This window comes from Gymnodraco acuticeps, unplaced genomic scaffold, assembly GCF_902827175.1.
Source record: "Gymnodraco acuticeps unplaced genomic scaffold, fGymAcu1.1, whole genome shotgun sequence".
NCBI lineage: Eukaryota > Metazoa > Chordata > Actinopteri > Perciformes > Bathydraconidae > Gymnodraco > Gymnodraco acuticeps.
This window is the reverse complement of record NW_022989778.1, coordinates 426,402-436,353: the sequence shown is the minus strand read 5'-3', so window position 1 is coordinate 436,353 and position 9,952 is coordinate 426,402. Positions and strand designations below refer to the sequence as shown.

The following is a 9,952-nucleotide window of genomic DNA, read 5'->3' as shown; positions in this document are numbered from 1 at the left end:
TATTTTGTGTTGCCATAAGTTAGTCTCTCTGCGTTTCTGCGCTGGGCTAATGCTAATAATGCTAATGCGAGGATAATAAAATGGCGGCTTCACAAAACTTTTTGGGAGTTTTACGGGGCGTGGTTTGCAATCCGCCCAGCCAATCAGACATAGGAACCTTTTTCTCCCACGAAAGTACCTGCTCTCTAGCAGGGACGGAAAAGGGGGTGAAAAGGTTCTCATGAACTAATTTTAGTTCCGGCTCTTTTTGGTATGAACGCAACATTTCGGAACTATATCAGAACTAAAGTGGGAAAAGTACTGCGGTGTGAACGCGCCTAATGCTGCTGTAGGAAGAGATGGTGCAATGTAGGATAACAAAAACACTCCTTAGAATTATCTACAATACACTACAAAATAAAATAAAAATGCCATTTATTAGTTTCATGGACGAGCATGAGTTGAGGATGCCATCTTCTTGATTGGGACCCATCAGCATAAGCCTCAGTCTTTTAAGACAACACCATGACACCGTCAGCATGTCACTGTGTCCTTGGGCAAGACAGTAACATGTAATATACTGTACTTTGAGCACTTGGAAAAGCGCTAAATAAATACCATGAATTATTATTATTCTAAATTTAAAAAAATGTTAAGACTAAAATGGATCAGCTTGTAAAATTAAAAAGTCAGCCAGAGGTGGAGTTTTAAAACTGATTAGGGAGCTGATTAGCTCAACAGCTTTTTGCTTTGCTAGTAAAAACAGCTAGCTATCAAAACATGTCATGCCTTTGTCTTTCATTGTCTAAATGATGGAACAATATCTTTAAAAGGTAAATCATTATTTTAAGTAGTAAATCTGCCCCAGTTATCATGTAGCTGTTAACTGCATATGTAAAATGCAAATAGGGGGCAGGATACAGAAATAAATCCTAAAAACTGAGTTTGAATGTTAATTCATCAGCAGTGATTCATAAAAAGTCATTTATTTTCTGTTTTATTTGACTCCACATTAAAACTTGCCCCAAATTCATTATTCACAAGGCTTATTCCTGGCAGCGAATTGCTGTCATGCACAACACACTCCATCAAAGCAGTCCTTAATTCCCCAATGAAACACCCCTGAATATTAACACCACTAAATCAAAAATAACTTAAACCCAGGGCTGCAATAACATTTCTGCTCCAACAGCTTCCATGCTGTGATGGCTATAATTATTTGTCTAGCCATAAATATGCCCTAAGGTAATAAATGTCCTTCCGATAAAAATCCAGTTGAAAATCAGGAATAGCGCACCAATTCGATCTTGTTTTTTCTTGATTTATCATTTGTGTGCAATATTGGATATGTCAGTTTGAGTAATGGCGAGGCTAAGTGGGAAAAAATATAAATACATGGTGCCTGCAGGAGACACAAAGATCACAGATGCTGGACTGCATGCCCCGTCACTGACCTTGATGGGAGGTTTTCGGGTAATGTGAGAAACCAGGAAGTTCATGGCGATGTCTTCACAGTTTATGTACTCGTCCACCATGTCCCTGATAGCCTGGGGCATCACGTAGGAGTACAGGTAGGCGTAGTACTACATCAAAACAAACACCAGGGGACAAGTCAATTATGTGGCTATGAGACGAGATACATTTGGCTGCATGGTGTATGTTTTTTTTGGGGGGATGATGAGTTCAAGGTCTGACCTTATGGAAGAAAGCAGCTCCGGTCAGGACCATGGAGAGCTCACAGGAGTAGTTGGAGTTGTAGAGCCAGGACTGATGGTTCACGTCCCACGCATGGTACCTCCCGGGGAAACCCACGATGCGATCTCTGGCCTCGCGCCACACTCTGTGAGACAAAGTCAGCAGAAGTTCTCCTTTAAAACAACTCTTGTTTGTGGGAATTGTAGAGTGAAAAATACCGTAGAAAACATTAGTTTTTTTAAAGGATAATTGGTTTTTGTTACCAATTAGTTTGCAATAGGAAAATTAGAGAACAGAGAAATTAAAAAGTATTTTAATGTTGAAAATAATCGATAGTGCCCATGCTACTTTGTGATGAAGCATTAGCACACTGCTAATAAAATAAATGGCTGATAAAGGTTTGCCGGATCTCATAATATATGTCATCACTTCCTCTCAATGACATTTAAAACATTTTTAATGCAGCTGCTACGTGATTTCCTTCATAATGAAACGTTGCTCTAATCCAGTTTATAATTCCTCATTTTAAATGAATGAATTAAGACATGACTGGGCAGAATTATTAAATGTTTAATGAACTTTTAATTGTTGTTGTTTGCCAATTTTTTTAAATGGTCATTAATTTGGTTTAAAAGTGCCGTGTTTGAACTTATCTGTATAAAACACGTGACGCATTTTTTCCTCCTGGGAATAATTAAGTAATTATCCTCTTGTCTTTTATCAGTTTCACACTACCATAATGTAGCCCTATAGCGGCGGGAAGGTTTTGGAGATAAATCTGTGTTTCATCTTATCAGATTAGATACTTGGAATTCCTTCTGCAGACAGACAAATCAAGAAATCTCTAAAAGCAATCTAATGTTTTAAATGAGCTAATGTGAGACCACTTAAATGTCTAAGACAGTCAGCTGCTGCGTAATGTTTCTCTTTGGAGAAAGTGTAGCTTCTCCGTAGTGTAGGTAATTCTGGGGAAGTTTGAGATGTTTCATGACGAATGACACCCTACACACACATACCATGTATACATCACTTCAGGGGACATTACATTGACTTACATGCATTTCCTGGAGACTTATCCTAACCAACACATGCCTAACCCTAAGCCTTACCCTAAACCTAACCAAGTCTTCACCCTAAAATTAATGAGTCCCCCCATTTTGTCTCCATAAGGGAGGCGAGTCCCCACACGTGACTGTGTGAACAGATTTAGGTCCCCACAAGTATAGTAATGCTAACACACACACACACAAACTTTCTGCCTGCCTGGACACGCAGCTGCAGCACGGTGGTGTAAAGGAGTGTGTGAGAGGGAAGGGGAAGGTGCAAAAAAGATCTGCTCTTTTAATTGGATTAGACATGGCCTTCACAATCTGCCTATCCAAGTAAAGTATTAACAAATAAATCATAATTACAAGGAAGCATGTTTTCCTTTAAATTGATCTGGCTGAGTTTCGAGTGGTGGCTTCAGTTTTTCTGTAGAATTCAGAATTTTTCAGGAATGCGAAGCTTCTGCATTCTTTGGGGCATTTTCCCTTCCCACTGGAGACGAAGCTTTCCGTTTAATTACGCTGCATTTTTTCGACTCTTCACGCCATGTCTCTTGAGAAAGAACAATTTTAACTATCATCAAACTTGGTTTGTTCAACAAACAAAAACACATTTCTTTAATCACAACCCCTTTTCTTTTCAAAATAACTGGAAAAAAAGCGAAAATTGTGGTCTGTAAAGATTTCCTTTAATTGCCTGTCCTTCCCCTCCACGTCTGGATGCCTATCATCAAACACTAAAGGTAATTGTTTTGTCAATGCAGTGCCTTTCAAAATGTGAGTACTAGGCCTGTCGCGATAATCAATAAATTGACTTATTGTACGATAAATGAAAATGGACTCGATAACTTTTCTGAGCTCGATAAATTGCCGTTTACATGCGTGTTTGTTTACATAAGGATGTGACCAGCATTTTAGCCAGGAGCGCTATGGCTGCCAGCCCGGCGCGCTGTGAGGGGCGGGGCTCACACACAGCCCATGACACAGCCAAGGACACTCCACGTGCAGCAGTGTAGCAGCCAAATGAATAATATAGAGACAAGCAGGAGACAACGTGTGACTTACTCGAGGGGAATTTGAAGTTAAATGGAAGTGGTTGCAAAACCTAATACCACATCTCCGGTGTGGGAATATTTTGGATTTAAGCCAAATCAACGAGGCGAAACTACGGACTTGAATGAGCCGGGCGGTGTGTCGCATTTGTTTAAAAAAAGGTAGCAACAAAAGCTAGCAATACGACCAAGTAGGGCTGCTCAATTAATCGTATTTTAATCGCAATTACGATTATGGCTTGCAACGATTACGAAAACAACCTAATCGAAATAAAACGATTATTTTTTCATTATTACTTTTTTTTAAATTGGTTTTTCAGTTGCATTATACTTACTGTTCAGGGTAAACATACTGTTCATATTTTTTTTCTCCAATAAATTGATGTTTTCAAAGTAAATGGATTATCGTTTTTAATAATCGTGATATCAATTATTGACCCAAATAATCGAGATTATGATTTTTGCCATAATCGAGCAGCCCTACGACCAACCTTAAACTGCATCTGAAACACAACCACCCCATTCTGTGTTCCCAGCTGGGAGCAAACACGGCAGCTGGAGATGGAGAGCCCCCACCTTCCTGACAGTTTGCAATCAAAGATGCATTTGCCCGACAATGTAAACATGTTGGTGTTCCTTGCTCGAAAACTTTTAAATACTGTACAGATTTGGATATGGCCTGTTGAGGCATCTGGGTCTTTGTATGGACAGTGGACTGTACACTTGACTGTTGTTTTAAGGAGGTTTTTTTTGCTTGTGATAAAATGTGTGCTCATATTTATTTATATATATGAGAGAGAGCGCTCGGTTTTCCAGCCTGAGTCTATTTAATTGATTGTTTTGGTTGTGTGTGATTTTAATTAATTTGTTATAATTAAATGTATTAATTGTATTTATTATATATAATTTATATATTTGAATATTATTTCACATTTCATTTGCAATGTTGAATGTTCAATACAAAGTTCTGTTTGAAAGGATGTACTTGAATTATTATTATTATATATGATCAGTATGTCAGTGGTCTAAAATGGTCTTACAAAGGTGCCGACAATATTATCGTTTATCGCAATAATTTCCGGGAAAATGTATCGTCCAACAAAATTAATTCTCGTGACAGGCCTAGTGAGTACTTAAGCAAACATTTGTAATTAAATTAGTAGAGATTTGTGTTCAATTCTACATATCTTTGTTTTTCCCCGTAGAAAATCCACTTGAATTCAATGTTATAAGACAATAAAATGCTTTGTGTTTTGAACCACACAAAAGTAATGACAAATGCATGTGTTTTCGGGTGATGTGAGAAACCCAAGAGCCCAAAGTGATGACACATGTTGTTTACAGGGTTTCTCTCTTTTATGTATGAATCTCTAAGATCTCATGCACTCTGTTACTGTCACTGACCTGAACCCGAACATGATCTCGTCGTGGCGGAGATGAGCGTCATCGTCAATTGACAGGATGGCCTCGGTTTCCACGACGTCCCAGGGAAGGAAGCGGTTGTTGAGGCTGTTCTTCTCTGTGCGGACAACCTGCAGGCGCAACAACAAACTCTTTCAGTCATTATCCTGAGAAGTGATACTTTATAAAGAGGCTGGATTGTGTGTTATATAGGTTTATGTGCATGTCAATGTTCTGCAAAGACTAAAATCACAAAGTTCGGATTCTTCCATAAGATATATTTTAGCACAAAAGTATTCCCAACATGTTGTAGTTATACATGATCCGTATAGAAGCAGTTTATATAAGCCTGTTAAATAGTAGTGCCAGGTGGCAGCAAAGACTCTGCTGGCAGGCACTGACAAAAACAGAATCTAATTCTTTAGTTTCTCTTCACAGCTTACCACTTGTCCCCGTCACAAACTAATGGGGTGAATATGAATCACATGAATATTTAATTTTTTCCAACTTAATTCAAAAGCCCACATTGTATTATTCATGATTGTCAGACTTCTCAGACGTCTAGTAATTTGTATGGACTCCTGCAGAGTTTCAAAGAAGAACTGATCCAAACAACTTTATGTAATGTACCGCATCAAACTTTGCACCACCTCAAAAACACTTTGAGTTACTCTTTTGCACTTCAAAGAGACGAGATAAGACAGAGATATATTCCTTACAAATACAAACAAACATCACTGAGATGAATTGGACATTTGTTGAACAAGAGTGTTAGACATTAGGAGCACTCACCACGATGGGCAGGCCGATGTCTGGCCACAGCAGGTCGTCTGAGGGAGGCTTGGGTGAGTTCCACACCACCACTACTTTGTTGAGGTACGGCAGTCCATTCAGCCTCTCCAGAGAGTTCATCAGCACCTCCTCCCTCTCATAGGTCAGCATGACCACGGTGAACTGTTCTCGGGGCACATTCCCTCCTAGAGCTGCCTGAAACTCCTTCCCTGAGCCTCCCGTACCTCCACCGATGGGCCTGAAGCCAGTTCCAGAGCCGAGGAATTTGGCTTCAGAGGGCAACACGGGGTCCAGAGGAGTGTGAGGGAACAGATGGAAAGGCCCCGGGGCCCGGTTCCATGCTCTATATGTTTCTGAAGCTGTGTATGTGAAGTTGCGGAGAAAGCGCGGAGAGGCGTAGGGGGGCTCCGTCTCAACAGGACCCAGATCCAGGTCCCCATTGTCAGCCAGGTTGGCATCAGTTCCTGCCAGCTTCCCTGCTTTGTGGGGAATCTCGTGAGCCGGCTCTTCTTTGATGGGAGCAGCAGGAACCTGGATGCTGGTTCTGATGCAGGCCAGGAGGGTGTTTAGAACATTCTCCGAGGTAGAGAAGTACGTTTCCCACAGGAAGCGGCCCTGCCGCCTCATGGCCAGCATGTCATTGTCTGATAGGCTGCGCAGCAGGAAGTGTAGCTCTGTGACACGAGGCTTAGGGACTATGATGGCAGCTTCGCTCCATCGAATAAGCTGGTGATACGGCAGTCTGGAGTGGTCCCCCAACACGACTGGGATGGTCCCCACTTCGAGGGCCTCAAAGAGCCTCATCCCACAGCCTGCTGAGGCCACCAGCTGCCCGTCCCCTGGAGCTATCACCAGGCCAAAGGTGGAAACCTTAAGCACCTCCAGCCGGTCCTCCCTCTCCCCACACAGAGCCCACTCAGTCGGCAGACTCGGCCGGGGGTTCTTGCAGGTGAACTCCACCAGCACCTGATCAAGGTGGCTGTCCTGCACCGCCTTTAAGGTGCCGATGATGCGATCATCGTAGTCGGCTGGTGGGTCTCCTTCCATCTCCTCCTCGAAAGTCTGGGGGGGTCCTTCCTGTAAGCTGCTCCTTAGTGACTCCACCCTCTCCCCCTGGAAGGTGAAGAGGTATTTCCTTTTTACAGGAACTTGAGGGGGCACTTCTAAAAAGTTTGGCTCTGAGAGGGCATGAACGAGCGGGGACACAACCAAGTCAAAGCCCTCGCGGTACTGCTGCTCCAGGAAGGTGGACTGAGCGACTGCCGCCCGTCCTGTGCTCACATTATACAGGAAGTTCTGTGTCATTGACATTCTAGAGAAATGCACCAGAACATGATTGTGTCCATCAGATCTCCAGTAAGGCAGAGCTTTCAGTTGCTTCTCCAGCTCTGAGGGAGGTGGAGGCGGGGAGGAGGACTCCTGCAGCTCCCCGACTAAAACCAAATAGAGACAGGCAATGCTGGGGTTATCGGTTATATAAATGTTGCTCTTCACTGATGCTGCAAACGCCTGCTTCACCAGGGGGTCAATAAAGTCTGCCCATGGATAGGAGGCTGTGTCATAGACATAGACTGGAAACCCAGAGGTGAGAGGGCAGCGGGCGTAGTCGAAACAGGAGCGTAGGCGGCAGGAGCGTGCAGACTTCGGCGGTGGTAAACCCGGGTCCTCCTTGTCTGGCAGCAGTCTGACCGGCAGTGAAAGCTTGGGCTGGTTCTGGGCCATCAGTTCTTTATAGGAGTGTTCCGTCTGGCTGATAACGTTCTTCAGCTGCAGCAGGTCCTGCTTGGCGCTGTCGATGCTGCGCTTGCAGGCCTCGATGCGCATGTTGAGTCGGGAGATCTCCCCGTTGAGCTCCTGCCTCTTGGCCTCCAGCTGCAGCAGCTCCTCGCTGACCGACTCGCGGATCCGGCACAGATCCTGCACATGTTTGACCTCACAGAGTTCGCCACCGGGCCGCGGGCCAAAGATGTGCTTCTCGGGACCCCCGGCTTCATCGATGGTTGTGAGGTAGTAATGGGCGATGAGTGGGAAGAAGACCAGGATGAAAAAGAGCATGAAACTGAGCCAGGTGAGACGCACGCGCCGTAACACCCATGGCTGGCCACCGGCGCCCGCCCCCCCGCCGTTACGCTGCATTGTTGATTCTCTCAGTCTGCTCCTTGCATTGCCAAGGAAGCGTTGCTATGGGGATCAGCAGCGGCCATGATACGACCTTGTCAGCAAGGTGAGGATCGGCCTCACCTGTATTCTAAAATAACCTCTGATGTGGTATAGCTCAGACAAACCAATACCATTTCTATTGCGGGGTTAAGCTATTTTCCTAATCTATTCCAGAAAACACTCCGGTGTCTGGAGAGTTCCCCTCGATGGGTGAGGCACGGAGGGCATGGCCGCTCACAGGTCAGAGAGACGGGTGGGTGGGCCAGCTTCTTCTATCCGGGTTGTGCTCATTTTTCGGTCACTTTTTCCAGGGATTCCTTTTGGAGATCTGGCTTCTGGAATATTCTTGTCCTTCTCAAAGCAGGAACCTGGGAGAGAAAAAAGTAAAATAGTGCCGATTATTAAAAAAAAATTCTAAAAGCAAGATCAAAGTAACTATTGGAGCTCACAAACAAGTTTTATGTCCCAAAACATTTTACATGCATATTTTGAAACTCATGACTGGGAACTGATAGCTGCATTTAGTAAAGCAGGCTCATTAGAAACTGCCTTGATGTTACAGATAACGTTTATTTTGTCATAACAGAGGCTGGAGGTGGAATGCTGCCATCCTTAATATGGCCCTCACAGTAGGAGAGCCAACACATCTCATTAAGGGTTCCTCCTGCACCCTGACCTCATCACTGACTCAAATTACCCAGCATCCCTGATAACAGTCCATCTGAAGAAGTGAGGTAGAATTATCTTCATTGGCTCAAAGGAGAAAAAGGCTTCGACAAAGGAAACCAGCTGCCCTTCTGATGCAGAAGGCTTCACTTCGCATGCCAATTTTATTTTAAGTGTTCAAGTTCTTCCCGATGGCTTGTGCTTTATCTTAAAGGAATGGTATGCTCATGACACTCATTTAAAAAAAATTATCATCCGATAAAACAGACCAGTCTCTGCCAGTCTCTCTTTTTTTTTTTTTAATCCGATGACATTATCAGTGATTTTAAACTGATTAATTACCGAAATAACATCAACACTGTGGGCGGCGCCATTTTACCGGACGTGACGTAAACCATGCGTTTGGTTTCGAGGACACGTTGATGTTCATGTTATTTACTGTAGTTACTCTCTTCAAATATGCCTCATTGTATCGCGAAACATTGCCACAATTCTGATAGGAACAATCCACGGAATGCTCGGTTCCATCTGTTGCCAAAAGGTAAGCGTAGGAAGTACGTTCGGAGGCAGTGGCTAGCGAAATGTGGCCGGCCCGAACCGAAAGATCCACAGGCGCATGTATGCAGCGAACATTTCAAGTTTCCGGACTACTCTGAGAGTATGATAAAACATAACATGGGATTTATTGAACAACCATTACTTAATGGAGATGCAGTACCATCGGTCTTTCTGGTGTCATCACCGACCAGGACACCAGTTCGGCCAGTTGAGAAATCGCCCTCTGCAAGTGTGAAGCGACGGAGGACCAGAAGTAGTGCTCGGAGTAAGAATAAGGTATGTTATGGCGCATTTCCATTGCAGCGGGTAGCCCCGTTTAAACGTCCTTTATCGTCCAGGCCAGGCCAGTTTTTGGTGGCCTTTCCATATAGCGTAGTACCGGCTAGTGGGTATTTCCCCCCAGTTTTTCCGGCCCCATAAAATCGTGGTTCTAGGGCCAGGGACAACAAGGCTGAGTATGCTAAACTAGAGAGGGAATCGCTAGCAAGGGTGGTACTACATGCATACATATCTAGTAATCAAAATCATTGTATCTACTAAGTAGTACTAAGTAGGCTCGAACCTGTATGGCTGAATTCCCCCTTCCAATCTCTTCATATTGCT

General features: G+C 43.7%; 1 protein-coding gene across 1 annotated transcript in view; it reads right to left on the bottom strand.

The window, feature by feature from the left end:
- The window catches only part of extl3 (exostosin-like glycosyltransferase 3), a 36,689-nt gene that overhangs the window by 3,433 nt on the left and 23,304 nt on the right, over positions 1–9,952 (bottom strand). Inside the window, exons 2-5 of the mRNA XM_034220361.1 lie at positions 5,966–8,493; positions 5,177–5,304; positions 1,675–1,819; positions 1,434–1,562 (exon numbers count right to left, since the gene is read on the bottom strand). Of these exons, the coding sequence (XP_034076252.1) occupies positions 1,434–1,562; positions 1,675–1,819; positions 5,177–5,304; positions 5,966–8,101 (2,538 nt within the window). The 5' untranslated portion in view covers positions 8,102–8,493. The remainder of the gene's footprint in view (positions 1–1,433; positions 1,563–1,674; positions 1,820–5,176; positions 5,305–5,965; positions 8,494–9,952) is intronic.